Here is a 21,209-nt window from a genome sequence, read left to right on the forward strand (position 1 = left end):
TGATCTCAGCTATTGTTTCATCTTCATTTATTACTGTATTTCTTTCTTTTCCCATCAGCACCCTCAGGCAAAACAACAGACATATCAACACTTTCCTTGTCAGAAGATAATTTGTCATGGCACAGTTGTTTGAGTGGGAATGTATTTCTAGACCATATTTATCCACTATAAAGACAGGGAGGAAGGAATATTGCATGCAATTTCTGGGCAGTCCTCAGATTTTCTTTTTATTGCTCTCTAAAGATATATTTTCCTCTTTGTTAAATGTCTATTACTTATACTGCAGTCTGATCTGATTCTAAAAATTTGCCATATAAAACTCAGAAACAATAACAGAGCTAGTGATCCTGGGTGGATAAGTGTCAAGCACTGTAGCTTTCCCACTGGTCTGTTTTATCACCCTATAGGCCCAGATAATATCTAAATTTATAGCGCACACACACACACACACACACCAAAAAAGAAGGAAAGTTTTTTTTTTAAAGATGATATTTTCTATTTGTACAAACTGATAACTAAAACTACTGTAATACATTTCTCCCGGCTAGTACTAGCCAAGTGTCTGGCCCTAAAGTTCTGAAATATGACTTATGATCCATGTCTAGTTATGCTAGCAATGTTTGATTGCTGCCATTTATCAACCACTCACAAAGTTCCACAATGTGAAAAGAATCTGGAGTTGGAGCATCTCCAGCATCTTGCATCCAGAAGTTAGCAAATCCTTGAGAATGAGAATGTTCTTTGTTTTTTGGCAGTAAGGTGAGTACATTTCACTTGGGTGATAGAGGGAAGAGTGTTAATCAATATTTTCCAGGCCCTGAATATGATTTGGAGCTTTCTGCTCACAGAATTAAGAACTGTTGTGGCTATAGCTGTCCGCCACTTGTTTCTTGGCAGATCCATACATGGTACTGAGGTTGTACACAGGATATGCAAGGGATGGTTGGATGGAAATTGTAAGCATACTATTAACTTGGTTGAAGAGCCATGGAATTAAACAGAGATATTTAATCTTGCCTAAACACTTAAATCTTTCATATTTAACTTTTATTATAAAATTAAGCTAGTTTCCCATACAAAAATGCACAACACAGTGAACAGGAAGATAACAACAAACAACAATGCAAGTGAAAATAACAAATAGAAATATAAAAACTAGGAAATAATGAGGAAAACACTACAAAAGTCTTCATCCAAAAATCTGACTAGGCCTAGATTAAGAGTCATTTTAATCCTGTCTTATTCCCTTAAAGACGTTATATTTCTTTTAAAAATCCTCAAGGCCTAGGTAGTTCTGTATGAAGACTTTTCATTTAGAAAGGTTCTAATCTAGCTCTATATAGATTTTCTTTTATTTATTTTATTATTGTTTATTGTTATCTTCCTGCTCACTGCTTTGTGCATTTTTTCATGAGAAACTAGCATAATTTGTAATAAAAGTTAAATAGGAAAGATTTAAGCATGTAGGCAAGATTAAATATCTTCTCTGAAATACACGGCTACAGCAATAACTATTACTTCACCAAAAAAAGGAGGAGGTCCCCTGGTATGATGACACCTGCACTACTGTCAAGAAAGCTCACAGACCTTCCTTTAAGAGTATTCCATTGGCAGTGGGAAGCAAAATGGAGTTTATTTGTAGTTTCCTCCAATGGTTGCATCTGCACTGCATAAATAATGAAGTATGACACCACTTTAACTGCCATGGCTCAAATTTGTAGTTTGTTGTGGCACCAGAGCTTGCTGACAGAGAAGGCTAAATATCTCAAACTACAAATCCCAGATTTCCATAGCATTTGAGCCATGGTAGTTAACGTGGTGTCTAACTGCATTAATTCTGCAGTGCAGATTAGACTAATATGCCTGGTAATAGCCAGCCAGCAATGCTAAGAATATGATTTCAAACTGAGATGCAACAGGTTTGTTTCAGTTTGCACTGCATGGTCAATTCCATGGTAACTCAGTGAAATTTCATGTTACAGTTAGAGGTTTTTTTATTTTATTTTCTAGTCCCACTTGGGAATATTTTATTTTAAAAATAATTTGTTATTCCCCCCCCCCCTTTAAAAAAAAAACCCTGTTACTGCTAATGGTACTCCAGAGGGGTGGATTTATTTAAATAAGTAAGGCAGTTCCTAAAATCTGAAAAGAAATCCTCAAACTGCCTCAAAGCATATTTCCTCCCCAAAGGTGACAAGAGAAAGTAATGAGTATGCTTTACTCATTGCTCAGATAAAGATAATATTAATAAGTGCTTATATTTCTTTTGCAGAGGGATATGTATAACCTTATTACTTTAAATATCAATATATTTTAGCAATATTGTTAATTAAATATGCTTCTTCTGAGCATGCTTAATTAACACTACACATGGTGTAGTGGTTAGCGCATCACTCTAAGCACTATATCATGTTGGCTCTCAGAACTTTTCCAGGTTAGTCTTGGGAACCTCTCCAGCCAAAGCAGCTGCTCTGTCACTTTCTCACTGACTTGGAGGATATGCTTAATAAAGGCAAACTAACCAGAGATACTGCAAAATTCAAGGTGGTATCATCTCTTCAACAGGCTAAGTCCAATACTGAGGGGGCCTATAACAAAATGCCCTTCTGTGAGCCCTTACTATCCAGAAGACCCTGCATTCATTCCTGACCATTTTGAAAAAAATATTACTCCTTTAAAAAAAAACATCCAGTGCTCAATAGCTTTTTCCAGCCACCATCTAAATAATTCTGAAACACTGTGGAGAGGAGGAAAATGTTTATGTGAAAGAAAACAAAGCCTGCACTTGGAGACTAACCACTGTTTGACAGTGGCACCATGCTTGTTTTTCAGTTCTTCTCGTATGCAGGGATTCAAAAGAAATGTTCTGGGTTTGCATTTATGAAAATATCCCTTTCATTGTTGTGAGACAAGTGATGGGTCATAGCACACCTGGCCTTGAAACTGCACCTGGCCTTGTGCATGTCCTGGGTTTTTGATAGATTTGGTGAACCAAACATGTGTACCAAACCATGTGAGCATTTGAAAAATGAGCACAAGAAAAAGTGCTTTAGTAAAGCAGGAAAATGTATAAAAATGCACACTTTAGGAAACGTTTCTACCAAAAGATGCATACACTACCGTGCTAGAAGAAATAACAACAAAAGCCTTGCAAGGTGTCATAGAAGTGTGGCAGGACAAGAAAAATGGTGCAATACTGAGAAATGCAATAGAAATACTGACAAATAAGCCGTTTGCTAAAGTGAGTCTTTCACAACTATTTATTGCAAGTATTCTGTGAATGAATGCATGGGGAAATGTAACATATTGAAAAATAAATGAAATACTTTATTTACTTCAGAGTAAAAATACAAAGGATTGGGAAGTTAATATTATTTTAAGTCTACAGCTGAAAGTAGTTTTCAAAGTACTATGTGAATGTGCACCCAGGAGATATTAATTTGCTGGTTCAATTGGCACTCTATAACTGTTCCATACCACCTTCCGTTTGCCTACAGCTCACTGCTGGTATCATTCTCTGCCAAAAGGCTAATGGGATAAGCAATATAACAAATGGGTCTTTCACTTCTTGCTAAGAGTTGCACATTGAGTGGCCTTTCCCATAATCTTCATGGCTAGGGCACTGAAGGTTTTCTGTTGTCATTTTGTTCATCTGTGGACCCAGTCAACTGAAATCTTGACCATGTGCTGTTGCTGACATATTACCCACCATTTAACCACTGTTTGTACATGATATAGTGGTGGTGATGGCAATATGACCTTCACTCAGCTTCCTTCAGATCACACATTAATCTTCTGAACACAGTTTTATAAAGCTTTTTGTTAAAGAAAACACAACTTTCAGCAGCACAGGTAGAAATACTTACACCATTTCCAAAGAAGATATATAGACCTCAGTATTGCATGGAAACTTAATTTTCCATGTTCTGAACCTTAGTAAGCCACCTGAGTAGGCTGGAATTACATACATGGTTTTCATCATGGATATCAGCTTCTTGCTTTTTCTCACTTTTGACACTTTTCCTAGTACTTTGTTAAACTGACAAGCCATGCAAGTCATGCCAATGACCAGTCATGCAAGTATGGTTTCTTTTAACAGTTCAGTACAGCACATAGGACATGATAAACAGATTAAAGGAGAAAGATTAAGTAGAAAGAAATATCTCCTACTTAATTGGAACAATGGCCCTCCAAGCACATTGCTGGTGCTAGTTCTCCAAGCTCTCTCGGTATAGAAACTGGAAGCAGAACCAAAACTTTGTTGCATCTAATGTCTTTGTTTTCCAACTGAGTTACAGTTTGTCATGTGTGTTGAAAAAAATTGCATGGGAGAATAAAAAACAACAACAATAAAAAGACCCCCTTCTTACTATCACACAATAATAAGAATACACAATCTTTGGGCATTTGATATTCCTGGCTCATTTTTCCCCCAAATGAAATGAAAATTCCACTTAACTACAGTAAATCAGAAGTTCTTATGAAAGCACAATAATTTTAGACTGTTGTTCTTTAAAAAAATTAAAATCTTTGAATCACTAATATTGCCTTTTTTCATAATTTTACAAGGCAGTTCACTGGAATGCATAAAATTTAGCATTGTTTATTGAGTGGCACTGATATGAAGCAGATAGATGGCACAATCACCAGAATGATGTTTTATATAATCTATAAAGCAGTCAATCTTTTTCAACAACCACTGACAGCTGTATTTTCTACAAATTTGTGAATGCTCTGTTTATAAAATATCTATTACTTTGTTGTGACTTGGACAAATGTAAGACAAGTCCATAAGTGTGATTGGGTCTGGAACCAAACCTATGTCTATTTTAGAAATGCTGAGTTTGTCTCCACAACACACTTGTTACTACCAATTACAGTATGTCAACAGTATATTTCAGTATACATTGGTTCAGAATTCTTAATTCATTTATCCTCACAACAGTGTCTAATATCAGAAACAAAATATATAATATCAGCAATGAACTGGATGATGTCTAATAGACTGAAAAAATGTGTTTCTGTTTAACACATGAAAAAAAAAATCAATTTGGTTTGCATTTTAATATCAACCAACCTAATTCACATTCTTGAAATCATACCCAGCACACAATAATTCTTCACTCCCCACCCCCTCACATTTCTTTGAATTGTGCAGTACATTTTAGTTTGAGCTACTGCAATCCAGCTGGCAGGATGTTGGGTCTAGAACATCAATCAGATGTGGGTTCAAATCACTAGTATATAGTTACTGAGAAAATCACTGCCTCTAAGCTGCCAAGCAAAGCTGCTATAAGGATGACAACTGTAAAGCATAATATGTCAAGAGTTACATGCACAGATAAAAGTAATAAGAAAGGATCACCTACAGATGGAGTCCTTATTGTTACAAATGTTAGACAGGTACCTCTCCACTCTGATAGGTAGAGAACACAAAGGCACATGAACAAAGCCTAGGGACAGCTGCAGTTGGCAAGCATCAGTTCACTGCAGTGCAAATACAGCATTTCCTTAAAACTGAAAATAGCAGATGGTCATATGCAAAGGCAGAACAGGTTCTCCAAACCAATGCCATGCAAGCTTGAGCTATACTAAACTGCAGAAAACCTCCTATGTATCCATGACCCATCACACTTGGCAGCTGCGTGAGAAACAACTTACTGTACTCAATTTACCTTACTCTTTTCAGCAAGCCTTTTATGTATGCAGCTCATGATACAGTGCCCTACACATACTGCAGAAAGTGACAAGATCAATTCTTTCATGTATGGTACCGCAACCCCTCTACCTTTGATGTTTCCCGGACAGTGGCTCAGATTTTAAATATCAGGTTGCTCAAATCCCATCACCTTCACCAGCAGCTTTCAATGCTTTGATTATAAGGAGAAAGGGGGTGAAGGATTCTACAATCTGCACTCAGTCCATAATTTAAAAGATTACTTTTTCTAGTCTAAGGAACTGTAAGGTAAACAGAATAACAGATATCAGTCACACTTACCTGCCTGTGAGTAATGAGGGCTATGTGGCTATTATCCAGTTTGAAATCATCCAACATCCATTTAAAATAATAATGTAGTGCTTAAAATTTGCAACAATAATGTTTTGACAAACAATGCTTTTATCAGAGGCTTGAGTTCTCAATTAGAGGTATTTTGCTGGGTTTTATGGCTAAAAATATGTCATAGCCAACTGCAGAGAGAAGTGCTGCATATAGACGACAAGTGCAGTTTCTATTTAATTGTTTGCTTGCCATAGATATTACTCATCTTAAATGTATGTATTCATGCCTGAAATGGTGACAAGCCTCTTCGTGTTCAAGAGAAATCAGTTATACAACGCGTCATGATTACCTTACTCTCACAAGTGTACTGGAAAGAAGAAGGAAATCAATATTACACAGAATGATGGATCAAGCATGAATCAATGTGGCAAGCACAGAACCAAACAGACATGGCGGTAAACAAGAAAAATAAAAGAATAAAAGAAATAAACCACAACAGAGATTATCGCTTAACCTGTTTTGTCAGAGCTGGTATTGATGGTATTGGTAGTGATGGAAGTGAAGGTAGTCTTTGCGCTGTCCTTGGTAGTTACAGATTTCTGCTTATTTTTCATGGCTTCCAGTGCTTTGAGCTTCTTGGCATGTTTAGTGCCTTTGTAGTGGGCCGCAGCCTGGCTCTACAAAGGAGAACAAAATGAACCATGCAATCAGGCTCATTTCTCAACTAGCAATCTCTGTATTAGTACAAATACAGACAACCTTTCAATAATGGGTACCACTTGCCATACCAAAGCAATGATCAAACTGCAGAATTCTTCTTAGAATTATATTTTGGAAATGGTAAAGTATGATGTTCCAACACTTACAGTACTATAACTAACTTACTTTCTTGCCTCATATAATAAAATATATTATCTGTTATAATTCTGGCTGTTAAGAATTTTTCCTCTCTAGGGGAAGGAGGACGGACACCGTGTTCTTTAAAGTTAGTTCTTACTTAAATATAGATTAAAAGAGAATTAATGGCAAGAATTAATGGCAAGGAAATCTCTCACACAAAAATAAGTCTCCATCTTGTTTCTTGATGTCTCCTTAAGATACCAAGGAACAAGACAGGGACTTATTATTATGTGCGAGATAGCCAACTCCCTACCAAAGACCATGTTGCAGAACTCAAAGTTAGGCTCATTGTGTACAGTGCTATAACCTGGAACACTTCCAGATAACCTAGCCTTTCGGTGGAATTAGACTGAAACTGTTAGCTCTATGCAAATGAACAGTATAGCAAAGTGGAAACACATGGCTGCTTCAAATGATGATTGCAAGAATTATATTTTTAAAGATAATTGCTTGCATATAGTTTTTTTAAAAATAAATAAAATAAGTCAGAAAGTCAAATCCATGTACATGAACATGAATATTAAAAAGCATATTCCATGAAATCCATCACTTGAAATGGCCACATTCATCCACTTTGCTTCTAGTATGGTCATGTTGGGAGAGTCTAGGCTTTCCTAGTAAGATATCATTTCAGTCCAAGTTCCAATACTTAGACTGGATCCAAACTTCACTGCTGTCATTAGGTACATTCCCTGAGTGAGGTTCTACTGAGATGATATTCCTGTTGTTGGAAAGAAAGGAAGTGATTTTTATCAATCATACATGCTTGTAGTCACTTGCACTTCCTGAAATTTTACTTTGAAAAACTTCACAGCAGTTTTTCAGAGAGTGTATGTGGCTGTATGGAAGGGGGAATTTCTTTGGCAGGAAATCACTTCCCTGCCAAAGGAATCTCTCAACTGCATCAAATTCTTTTCATGCATAGCAGAAGCCTTTCCATCCATGTCCACGAAGCCTGGATCCTACCCTCCATATATCATTTTCTGTATTTTTCAATTTACTGACCAAGGGAAATCATTCTCTCTCAACTGCATTCAATTTTATTTTACACATGTGATACTAATCACATCAGGTAACATGCCTGATATTTTGTCACAGTTAGCAGGACAGAAAGAAACCAGGGAGCACATTGCAGGGACAGAGTTAGCCCTACTTTTCAGTGTCAAGGATCAAATTGGTTGCTTTAATTATAGTGTCTCTCAGTATATTCCTTTAGTTTTCTCCATATAAGTAAATGGATGGATGTTGTTTATACTTATAGGAAAATATGGAGCAGAGCATATGAGGACACTATTTGGGTGGGAGCAAGCCCTGGCCGATAATCATATTTTCCTTATTTGTTACCTGGGTGAAGTACAGTGGGCCTTTGTATATGTGGGGGATCCATTCTGCCCCTCCTCCCTGCATATGGGAAAAACCACAGGCCCTCAAGTCCTGTTGATTTCAATGGTGGCACACTCCCATGGGCATGTGCACCATTTTGTACCCCTGGGCTTGCCATCCACGTAAGGTCAAGTCTGCGTATGGCAAGCCTGCGTATGGGGCAGGCAGACTGAAATGCCCTTACCCATCTTTCTCCTCTATGTGTTTGGGAAGCAGAACTGGCCCTACTTGCCATGCCCAGCCAGTATGTTTTTTTGCCACTTTGACAGTAAATTTTTATGCTTATAAATTTGTAAAAATCAGTATGGTCCACATCACATGGGTCAATTTCCAGATATTTCTCTAGAATATTGAGCATGTCTCAATAGTCTGAGACATGTTCAATATTCTTAACAGTCTGAGACTGAGTGGATAGTCTCAGCATAGTGGCTTTTGGAGGTGGAATGATCACTCCATACATGCATGGACAAAAGTGACATCTTACAAACCACCAATATTGTTTTTTGTAACATGACAGTGATCTGAAAGTTCCAGTATAAACAATATACTCCATACATGCACAAATGACCTTTTTTGCCATTAGCAGAGGTAACATTTTATGAGTAATATGCAGTCTTCATATCTTTGAAGACTATTCCTTTGATTAAATATGAGGGACTATCCTTATCACACGAAGCACAAAATATTAGTGCTCAAATAGATTTGACATCATGTCAAAGTCACTGAGCTTCTTCTTGCCACTTTTTTTTCTGTTTGGTTTTATTTTGTAACTATTAGCAGACAAGCTGAACTACAGAAACAGATCTACAATTTCAAAAGCTAAATCATATTTCTCTTTGACACAGGCCTACGTCCCAACCACAGATGACCCACTGAATCAACGGGATTTACATACGTGTTAATTTTCCATTCAGCAATTGATTTAATGTGCCTCCTCTAGTGGACTAACAATTAAATTCAGGCCAAAGTGATTAACTTTGACAGAGAGGAAAGGATTCTCTATCCCATACAATTCCTCCAAAAGTTATTCTGCTTGAGAACAGAAAACTACTCAGTTGTGTTTAAAGTCAAATGTAAATTTTCCTTTTCTGGACAACTTTAGGTATTGTGGTAGGTACCCTTATTGAAAGAACACTGGACAGTGAGGATAGTAATTAGAAACAACTTGAACAGAAATAGCACAATCATGCATCTTTACAATATTCAAACAACATGTAACATTAAGAGACACACTTTAAGCCAAATGTGAACAGGTAAGAGGTGTTAATTACTATTACATTGACAGGCCAATGCTAAGTTAGGATGGCATAAACAAAATGGCAGCATATCATATACATTTATGTTATCATAGCCATGTACCAGTTTTTATGGTCCAACAACTTTTAAAAAAAGTTGTTATTCAAGCGGAACAATATTTTGATGTTGTTTATTAACTTGGAATGGTATTTCATTAAAATATAAATGTCATAATTCTCTTGACTAATTCCAATATTTTTTGAGAGCTGCACATTCTTCACTGGCATTCTCTTTACAGATCAGTTGTACCATACTTCTTTATAAGATGCCATTCTCCTTTCAATGAAAAGTGAATTACCATGGAAAGATAAATCACAGACCCCAAAGTGGAAAGTAAAATCTTCCATTCTTATGAAATATAAAATTAAACTACTCTCAATGAATAAGTAAAATGGCGAGTTCCAGAGATCCCATGAGTATTTGTACTTTCCCTATTACCTACTTATAAAGTCATTTTAATGGTTTTTTGTTAAAATTTTAGAATGTAAATCTACGTTTTCCATCGGGAATGAAGGCCTTCAAAGCTGTTTCAAGACAATTCATGTTGGCAGTTTAATGGTACAGGAAAGAGATGATTGCCAAACTTGGGAAAATTCCAGATGATCATGTCTTTCTTCTATATGGGAAGGATAAATTGCCTACCAACTGTTTAACATTTTCTAAATTAAACTACTCTAGTGATCCCACCCTGGACCTCTAAAACCGAAATGGGAACCTCCCCAAAACATTATCTTTTCTTGTAATACAGAAGGAAAGAAGGGGATAAAAATATTTCCAAACATTTTTTTTGTTCCTTTGTTTGATATCTGCAATATGAAATACTTTCACGTGAATAAATATTTTTATACATTTAAAGAGAGCTATAAAGGAAGTGCACATTTTACCATATAATAGTATCTCCTCAACACATTAGAGCAGAAATTAGACTGAATGCTGCAATTACAACAGAATGTCATGCAGAAAAGGAAAAACGGAGCCACAGTCTGAAGCAAAGTAGAAGCAATGATGAAAAGTAGGAGGCCAAACTGAATAACTGATTGCCCCATTCAACCCAGGATAGGAAAAACCACACACTGTGACATTCCTCAAGAAAGGTGTGACAGAAAATGAAAAATACATTGGAAAGGAAAGTTTAAGTCTTATTAGTAGCTATCTCCTAGAAAATCCTTAGTTATGTAAAATGTTTAGCAGTGCTTGCATTTTTTTGGTAGTCTTTAAGGAAATATTTTTTCACAGTGATCCCAGTTTAATTTTTAATTTTGTCACAGTGAATTAGTTTAATATTGTTAAACATGTTACTTGTTGGCAGAAAATAAATGAACAACCTTTTTTAAAAGTTGATTTGGTTATTTCCTTGCTCTGACTATTCTCATAACCAGATAAACAACAAAAACAAAAGTTTTTGAACAACGTAAACACATCTTTCTTTCATTTCCATATTTTCGGATTTATTAAAATTCATTTGTGGCTGTCCCAGATTAAAGAAAGGTGTGCACTTTGTGTGATGCTGCAACATTTTTAGATATATATTTATCATCGTAGTATAGACTTCCCAGCTTGCAAAAATTAAAAAGATACAAAATAATGAAATAAACACATTTGTTCCTTCTCTCTAATGACATGACACACATGTAAAGTTGAACAAATATGTAGTCACTTGCCTCCATTTCTGACAACTCCTCTAAACATGTGGAACAGACAGCATTAGCCTTTAGAGATGCAAAACACATTTATGAATTTTCTTACCCTTAATAAGAACATATGTGAAATTTTCACCCCATTTGACAATGAAAAGACCTTTGCCCTTTCTGCATCAGTAGGGATAGCAAAAAGTCAGGTTTTGTAAATAAAAATCTTGCCCCAGATGTCCTGAAATTTGAGGAAAACATCAATAATGTGCAAAAATTATCTCACACAATAGGGAGAGATTTTTTTAATCTTTTGTTTTCACATGTAAGGAAGAAATAAAGTCTCTAATATTCATGCATACATCTGCTGTAGGATTTCCAGCATTGCCTACAGCTTTCAAATTTCCTTCTACTTTAGTGTTGAATAACCTTAGTATTGAAACCAGGTTACATTAAATCACTGGGACTTACTTAAAGTACTCACCAACTCAGTCTCTCTTATTTCAATGTGAACAGTCCAAGTCTCTGGATTCAACACTATCAAACACCCGAAAGTTCATTGCTTCAGTCTTCTAAAATTATACTCAACACACACCTGCACTGTTGCTCACAGGTTCTGGTTCAAGTCTTATCACTTTCATTCTCACATATAGTCACACTGCAGAATAATTCTTTTTATCTACACTTAACTGAAGAATAGTCACTTTTATTGGTCCGTAGGCAGGCAAACTATCATACCTAATTGTATGTTATCTATCTATTCACACTTCTGTTCAGCTTCTTCATTGTAGTGTAGAGATAACAGCTCCATCAGGACTAGCCTGGAAGAAGGAAAAGCCCTCCCTCCAATCCATCTGCCTTGGTCCAGGCCTCAGAGGGAGAGAAGAACCACTGGACCTCATCCCCTTTCCCTCCACCATTCCCTTCTCCTTTTGTTTCATGTCTTTTAGATTGTAAGCCTGAGGGCAGGGAACTGTCTGATTAAAAATAATAATTGTAAGCCACCCTGAGAGCCATTAGGGATGAAGGGTGGGATATAAATACCTAAATAAATAAATAAATAACCTTATTTCTCAAAAGACTATGCCAACAGTATATAAACCTCTTAGAGCATAAACTCTGGATAGTTCTAAACTGTGAGCCTTTTATGTGGGGAAGAGCCTAGTTAAGTATGAAAAGGCTCCTCAGAATAAGAATGGCCATCAGGTAACAAATTGACTACAACTATTGACAATATACAGTGCGCCTGCATCATACGTGGGCACATTATATGCTACTTTTAGCATATGCTGAAAGCAGTGACAGAAAAAGTGGTGCCATGTGCCGGAAGGAGCAATGCACACATGCCCATGGTGCATGTGCGCCACTGCATTGCCACGCCACCGCGACCATGAGCCCCATTACTTCTAAGCACATACTTCTAATGGGACTCAAGCATACACAGAATTTCTTTTACACGGGGGAGGGAGGTCCAGAATGGTTCTTCCACGTAAAATAAGGGACCACTGTACTCTGCATCAGTGAATGGACTATTCATATTGATAAAATCACAGATTTTCAAAGTATTCAGCGTAACAAAAATATCATTTTTGGTCCATCTAATGGACAAAATCTAAGGTTTACTGTATAATAGTGCAAGAACAAAGGTCAAAAATGAAATCAAGAGATACAAAGTATACAGAGAAGTTTAATTTTCCCCAACTTCAATGTTTCTTTCAATATCTAATTAAATGTGGTCAGAAAACAACAGAATACCATCTCACACACTTCTTATACAGAGTTATATAGGCTGCAGAATCAATGTTTTCCCATTTTATAATCCTCAGCACAGATTCCTATGCAGAGATTCCTATGTATTGTTGTGTACTCTCTTACTTAATTATGAAGGTTCAAATACATACTTGTCCTTTTGTATATTCAACCTCCAGACTTCTAAATTGACAATAATTACATTTGGTTTGACACTGTGCTTTTAAAGCTACAAAAGTATATGTTTAAAATTTTAACCCCTTCGCAATTCTCAAAATTAAATGTATAAACTTAACATAGCAGACCCTTTAACATAGTCCACGCTGTAGACTAGGCTTTGGAAAAGACTAGAGTTTGAAAAAAATAATAATCAAAAAGGAGCTTTTTAAGATCTAAGAAAGACTTATACTTTTTGTATATTTCCTAACTTTTATTTCAGTTAAATTCTGCAGAAAGCTATATGGTCACGGGGCCAGTTTCAAAACCTCATGGTAACAGCATATATTGTTTCACCAGCTGATCTGTTCAGCCTCAGGAAAGCTAGGTTTCTTAGTGAATTCTATTTTACCAATTAAAAAACTGTATGTTTCAGTGAGGTAAGATTTGCCATGGTGGTTTTCTAAAAACTGTATAAATATCATCTACTGTAAATTGCAATCAAATTCAATATTATATGATTTTTTGGAGCAAAAGAAGGAAGCATAATTTCAGCACAAACAGTTCATGTGGGTTTTTTGTGGGTTTTTCGGGCTATGTGGCTGTGGTTCTGGAAGAGTTTATTCCTGACATTTCGCCAACATCTGTGGCTGGCATCTTCAGAGAATGCTGTCATGGAAATGAGTGGGGTATATATACTGTGTGACTCTTGAACATCCTGGGTATACAGAAAACCTACACAAGAACTCCGACCATCAACCAGGACAAAAAAAGAAACACAATAAAAACACTGGTAGACCAGGCAAAAAGGATCTTTGAACCCCACTACCTGAAAGATGAATTGAAGCACCCAGAATGGGCTCTGCAGGCGAATGGTTATTCCAGCTCTGACATGAGAAGGGGTGCCAGATCCAGAAAACCCATAGGAGTTAAGACAAACAACCACTCAAAGGGAAGGTATCTTTGCCATACATCAAAGGAGTCACAAACAGAATAGGGAAACTGGTGAGGAAACACAACCTCCAAATGCTCTACAAACCAACCAAGAAAGTCCAGCAAATGCTGCGCTCAGCCAAGGACTGGAGAGACCCTCTCACAGCCGCAGGAGTTAATTGAATACTGTGCAGCTATGGACAAGTCTACATAGGGACCACCAAACACAGTGTTCAAACACAAATCAAGTAACACGAGAGACACTGCAGACTGGGTCAGCCAGAAAAATCAGCAGTAGCAGAAAATGTTACAATGCATCCTGGGCACAAAATGCTACTTTGAAACACTGAAATTCTGGACCATGACAATTATTATTATTATTATTATTATTATTATCTTTTATTTATAAAGCGCTGTCTATTTACACAGTGCTGTACATAGAAACTTTTAGTTAGACGGTTCCCTGCCCGCAGGCTTACAATCTAAAAAGACACGACACAAAAGGAGAAGGGAGAGGTGGTGGGGAAGGGGATCAGGTCCAGCAGTTCTTCTCTACCTCCGAGGCCTGGACCAAGGCAGATGGAATGGAGGAAGGGCTTACATTCTTAATGGATGGTCAAAAGGAGAAGGGAATGACAGTAGGGAAGGGGGAAAGTCCAGCTTTATCAGAATGCACAGGGAAGCCACTGAAATCCACTAACAGCTGGATTACTTCAACAGGAAAGAAGAAACCCTTAAAATAAACAAAATTTGCCTACCAGTCCTGAAAAACACCAAAATCAAGACTCAGCAAATGCAAATGAAAACCACTTAGGATCAAGGGGTTCCCCAGCAGACAATGGATCACTAATTAAATAGACACCCTGAGGCTCTGCCATTCAACAACAGACCAACATGCAGATGAACATTTAAATCACTTCCTCTCAACCAAGGGTCACACAGTATATATACCCCACTCACTTCCATGCCAGCATTCTCTGCAGTTGCCAGCCACAGATGCTGACAAAACATCAGGAATAAAGTCTTCCAGAACACAGCCACATAGCCGGGAAAACCCACAAAAAACTATAGATTCTGGCAGTGAAAGCCTTTGACTTCACATAGGTTATGTGGTCATCAAAGTTTTTTTTAACTAATTCTTTCACTTTAAGTGGCCCTTCATATGTGGTTGAACTGCACTCACAGCAGCCCTAGCCTAGCCATAACTAATGACAAGGAATATTGAGAGCTTCAGTCCAAAGCATCCAGAGGGCTGTATGGTTCCCACCCCTGCTTTTTAGCATGGTTACGCTGGTTGATGATAGTGAAAGTTGTAATCCAACTCAACAGGTTTGAAAAACCCTCATGAATTAATATAATTTTAATTTCTGATATACCCATTATAGGTTGGCTCTATAATCAGTCATAGAGTTTACTAACATTTAATCAACATGACAAGTAAGTCATGGCTGACTTATTTCACTTTTTATCCTGTGGACCTGCTCTATGTCTGTATATAGGATGGTGAAAGGAAAACACTGATTTCCAGAGAAGGATGCGCATGCGTCATCATGGCTAAAATCTTCTTGGTGAAAACATATGCATGTAATTTGAAGTTGCACACACAGCCCATTTTGAATGGACTGCAATAGACTATTTTCTGTATCCTTGCATCCTGTCCAAAATCTTCTCCAGCAGCTTCCAAGCCCTGAGAAACAGCGCTGCCATGGATATTAAATGGCTAGGAGACAGAAAGGGACAAAGGGAGATGGCTGAGCAGTGGGGAGGGATGTACAATTCTTTTATTATTGTTATCAGTATTATTCCTGCAGCACCAGATTATGTATTTCTTAAAATCCAGACTCCAACTTAGGTAAACTCGTCAGTAACAATTATGCCCTGTGTTTATATATCTCAGATTTCAAACCTTGCTACTGCATTATTGTCACACTTTAGAGTGAAAGGAGCAATTTTCTACACAGAACCAAAAGAGAAGAGGAGGCAAAAATAAAAGAGCAGTTCTTCTTTTCTGATTTAAGTATAAAAGGATATCATAACCCTACTATAAATCCAGCGACTTCCTGAATCCCAATTTAAACTGGAAATCTTTTCTGCAGCTCAGGCTGCAGTTAACACGCAAACACACTTACCTGCCCTTAGCTTGTGTCCTCTCACATGAGCTGAAAACTTCCTATTGAGTCGATATGATCTGAGTCTTTATCTTGTGAACAGAATAACTAAAGGGAGCTTGAGTGGGTGAGAGCAGCGTTGCCAGCTTGAGTGTTTTAAACTGGTACCTGTTGCTATGGAAACTACTTCTTTTGTCTGTATACAATCAAAACAGCAGTTTTGTTGAACTTTACATTAAAGTGCTATGATTGAGCCAGGCTCAGATTAAAAGAAAGTGGTACAAAGGCTCTAAAAATAGTATCAACATCATGTAGGATTGCTGGAAGAAAAATTAAGCTATATCAATTATCTGTGCTTTACTGAGTGTTCTCCTCTAACCAGCCCAAGATGAGAATACTACACATTTAGAAAGGTTGGATGGCACCTTTAGGACCAACAAATGTTCTCATGAAATGATAATGTTAACTCAAGAATCAACAAAACACTACACACAATCAGTGAACAGTTTTCTGCTGAGTTGGTGTTAAATGACATGCTGGGCCAATGGGCCTTATTAAGATGATACTCATGCCTCGGATCTGATGTGCCTTTTTAGCTGACAATTGTCTGGTTTTTGTGGCCTAAGAAATCCTTCTCCCTTTCTAAAGGAGATGATTGGATAGTAGAACTTGAAAGAGTACAATGATGATGACAATGACGACGATATTTATATCCCATTTCCCCCCAAAATTGGGACACAAAGTGGCTTACAAGTTAAAAAACAATGCAATTAAAAACATACAAAAGTGGGCATTAAAATAGAATTAAACTAGTATATAGTATTAAAACACACCACTCGTTAAAAGCATAAAATGCAATTTAAAAGATAAAAGTGCTTTAAAATAGTACATATTAAAACAGTTAAAATATTAAAACATTAAAACAATATAAATAAAACTATACACAAATGCTTAAACCTTCCAAGTCAGCACCACAGATCATTAAGAAACCAATCTTGACCATCCATAAAGGCCTAGCAGCACAAAAATGTTTTAACTTGCTGTCAGAAGGATATCAAGGATGGGGTCATCCTGGCCTTTCTGGGGAGGGATTTCCAAAGTCTGGGAACAGCCAGACTTTAACATACATTACATATATTAATATAAATACATCTTGGACAAATGTAATGGTCAACAGGATGCCTTTATACAGTGACTGTTGGCACTTTATCTAATCCCCTGGATCAATCAGAGGCTGCATCAGCTTCCAAAATGAGTCTGGAGGTGGCCAGAAGTCATGTAAAAACCCTTTGTTTTGGACCAGTGGGAGTTTAAAGGAGAAACAATTGTGTATGTGATGTTGCTGCTGTTGGATGAGCAATGAAACAATCTACAAAACTTCTGATCAAAAACAGAAGATTGGATTTTAAAGTATCCCACAGAAGTCTAGGATTGTAACAATCACATTGCTGGAAAAATGTCTTCTTCCTAATGTAGAACTCCAAAATCATCTTTCTCCTCTTGTTATAGATACATCTTAATAAATGCATTTGATGAAATGAAAACTTATGCTAGTCTTTAAGGTGCCACATATTTGTTTTCATGGTAACAGAAAATGAAGGCTCATCCAAATACTTTGCTGCTTGAGACAGAGCAGCAACTGCCCTCTCTCATGAGAACGCCAAGGCACAAAGTCCCCTAGGCCAATCGTTCTGGCACTCGAAGCAGAAAAACTCACCAGTACCCTTCTTCCTTTTTGGCAGTAAAAATATAAGCATAATAAATAATTAAGAACCTGCTTCCTTTCATGACACCCAAAATTTTCTGCCTGAAGCACCAGCATCACTCTAATGGTAGAACAACCCCAGGCAGCACAGACTATTTAAAAAGTTAATAATTTGCAAATGAAATTTGCAGTAACTACAAAAACAAAAGGTCTCCTTTGCGCACCTGACTGCAGATCAATTAACCGCTGAGGATATACAGTTCTAACATATGCATGTCTAAATACTTAGACATTCCACCCCTTTGGCATTTGTTTCTCCTACAAATTTGTTTCTCCTATACAAATGGAAAAAATCCTCCTTTACAAATAAAAACTAATAAAATTAAGGAGGCCTCTTCCCTGCATGAAAACATAACAAAACAATCCTTTTGGATTAGAAGGAAAAAAAGGGAACTTGGAAAAGTTCACTGAACCATAATACAACTCCCCAAATCCACTGGTCATAATATCCAGAGTTTCTGGGAGAAAATCTTTCTGAACTCCTTACCAAAGGTTCACCTAATCCAGCACTGTGTTCCATGTTGCAAGAAGGTACATGCCTCTGGAAAGCCCACAAGCAGGACATGAAAGCAAAACCTCTCTTCCATTGTTGCTCTCAGCACCTGGAAGCAGACTGAATCTAATGCAGCCCTAATATTAAGTAGAAGCCTCTATTTTCATCCCATACCCTCAGATCTGCAAATAGTTCTGTGCAAATAAAAGATAATTCTTCAATTTTTCTCAAGCATGCAGACTGATGTGCATAATATTAAGGCTGTATTCCTGTTTACACCTAAGAAGTCACCATTGGACTTTTTCAGTAGACATGCTAAAATGTATTTTTGAATGGTCGTACATAAGTAGACATACATGACACTCACATAAGTATTTGCCAGACCACCTAATGTCACCCAAAGTGGCCTTAGAGGGACAATCGAAATCAAAATAAACGTTTGGCTAATAATTAACAATCTATTCAAGTTTTGTTTTGCTTTAAACTACTGCTGTGCAAGCAAATCAGCTAAACCCCAAAACGAATGGAACTGATTTTGCCTAATCCAGTTCAGGTCTGGAATGGGTACCATCAGGCCAATTCAAGTATAGATCAGGTTTCTTTTTAAAATACTTTAAAGTAATTCTATTAGAATAAAACTCAGTAGCAGTCTCCAGTTACATTGGTTGATGGAAAGGAATGATTAGTCCTCTATTAGTGGCCCATGGGAGAGCCAGCACAGTATAGTGGTTTGAGTGTTGGACTAAAACTCCAACAGTCTAAGGTTCAAATTGCCATTTGGTCATGGAATCCTACTGGGTGATCTTGGGCCTGTCATATTCTCTGTCTCAGAGGAAGGCAATGACAAACCTCCAATGAAAAAAATGTTGCCAAGAAAATCCCGTGATAAGTCATGGCACAAGCTGTGTGGGTGGAAGCACGCCATGACGGCACTGGAACTAGGGCTCAGAGCATGTGAATGCTCCGCCCTGGTTCAGCCCTAGTATGCGGTCAGGCCGGCACAAAGTGCCGGTCTGTACTGCCTCTGAGTGAGCCTCTGAGTCAGTCTCAATATTAATAGCAGTTTAATTGGCAGTGAGAATTTTGTTATGTCATTACTCCACTCTCATCTCATGCTGGCCTTAAATGTTTAGATTAGGTTTGAATTAGATTTCAATTTGAGTGTCATGTTGTTGTTGTTGTTGTTGTTGTTGTTTTAAAAGAGGCTTGTCAATTGTGTCTTTCTGTTTGTACAGTATGTGTGTGTGTTAGAATACATACTGCAGTAATTTTTAAGGCAAATATTTGATGGTTTTGGCACAACCTCTTCCCTGATATACTTGTCAGCAATTTAGCATAGTTAATCACATCTCCAAATTTCATGCACATCTGTGAAATAACAAAAACGTATGGCCATTATTGCTTCCCAATGCAAATTGATTTAAATCAAAAAAGGTTCAGATTTCTTCATTTTAATTTGGACTTGAATCTGATTTCAGTTGCATCAGGTCTGAATTGGTCTAAAGAGAATCAGGTCTTAATCTTAATTTCTGAATTAGGCCACAAACCAAATTTGATGTTCTTATAAAGTCTTACTCTCTGTTTCTACTATTTATCAACTATTTTCTGGAATTCTTGGTCTTGGCTGAATTATATGATGTTGAAATGATACAAGACTTTCCAAATGTTACCCTGCTACCTCTTATTTGTTACAGAATTTAAAAATATCAGGACTTAAACCAGAGTGGCCAGATGAAAGGCAAAACTTCTGCCCCCTTAACAGTTGTATGCAAAAGAGAATTTCAGGAGGTAGTTCCAACCTATCGCTGTTAAAGGCATAGCCCTGTCCCTGTCCTCTTTTCCATGTAGGAGTCCTAAATCAAAATATGAACATAGACCCTTTACATACTGGCCTGAAAGGCCAGCCTGGGAACAGAGTCAGGGCACAGCATCCTCATGACGCACGCTCAACTCCACCCCCCAGGGTGCCCTGATGCCATGTGCCGCTCCACATGGTGCACAGCATCATGGAGCACCTCTGGCTCTGAGACCGTACAATGAAACGCCGAAGGAGCGCCATATAGCCACATCACCGTGGCTATGGCATGCTTTTGAGGGCACAAAAAGGAGCCACTTTTGGCAGCTCCTTTTTGCGTCCTTGAAAGGCCAGATCAGGAACACAGTGTGAGGTTGCTATGGCCTCGATACAGCTAGGAAAGGGGCGGCCTGTTGAGCCCCATAGTTTGCCATTTACTATGAACAGAAAACTGCTGCCTTTTTGCCCTCTTTTTCTACTTTTGTGACATTCTTAGTTCAGTGTATTACCCTTAATGCTAAAAGCAAATTGTTTCACCCAGCAAGAGTTTTCCCCCATGGGTATGCATTAACAGTTTACTTTCTGCAGACTTATGCACAAATATGATTAGCTTTTGCAAATTGCTGTTTATTCTGTTACTTGTAAGTAATTTTTATATTATTACAGTGTTAAACAGATGCCATTTTCCATGATATATTAAGTGATCAGCTAATTTAATACATTTTTGAAATAGAACCTCAGGAATGAGTTATTTCTGTGAATATTTTAAGCTTCCTTGACATCTAGTGTGAAGAATAGCAGTCCTCCTATGTCAAAACTAGGCCTTTTAAAACCAGTTATTAATAAAATTCATACAGAACTTTACATGACCTACTTCACCTGCTGATTATTTGACCAACTTTTAAAACACTGTTTTCTAAAACTTGCTTGGAGCATATCTATATTTAAAACACTGCTATCCCTACTTAATTCCTACAGGGAAAAACCTATTGTCATATGTTT

At 37.3% G+C, this 21,209-nt stretch overlaps 1 protein-coding gene across 3 annotated transcripts in view; it reads right to left on the minus strand.

The window, feature by feature from the left end:
* ZNF385D (zinc finger protein 385D) overlaps positions 1-21,209 on the minus strand; it is a 443,232-nt gene that overhangs the window by 56,558 nt on the left and 365,465 nt on the right. For all 3 annotated transcript variants that reach the window (XM_042477445.1, XM_042477444.1, XM_042477447.1), the window contains one exon: positions 6,516-6,678. In XM_042477445.1, the coding sequence (XP_042333379.1) occupies positions 6,516-6,678 (163 nt within the window). The remainder of the gene's footprint in view (positions 1-6,515; positions 6,679-21,209) is intronic.

The sequence above is a fragment of the Sceloporus undulatus genome, chromosome 6, assembly GCF_019175285.1.
Source record: "Sceloporus undulatus isolate JIND9_A2432 ecotype Alabama chromosome 6, SceUnd_v1.1, whole genome shotgun sequence".
NCBI classification, from domain to species: Eukaryota; Metazoa; Chordata; class Lepidosauria; order Squamata; family Phrynosomatidae; genus Sceloporus; species Sceloporus undulatus.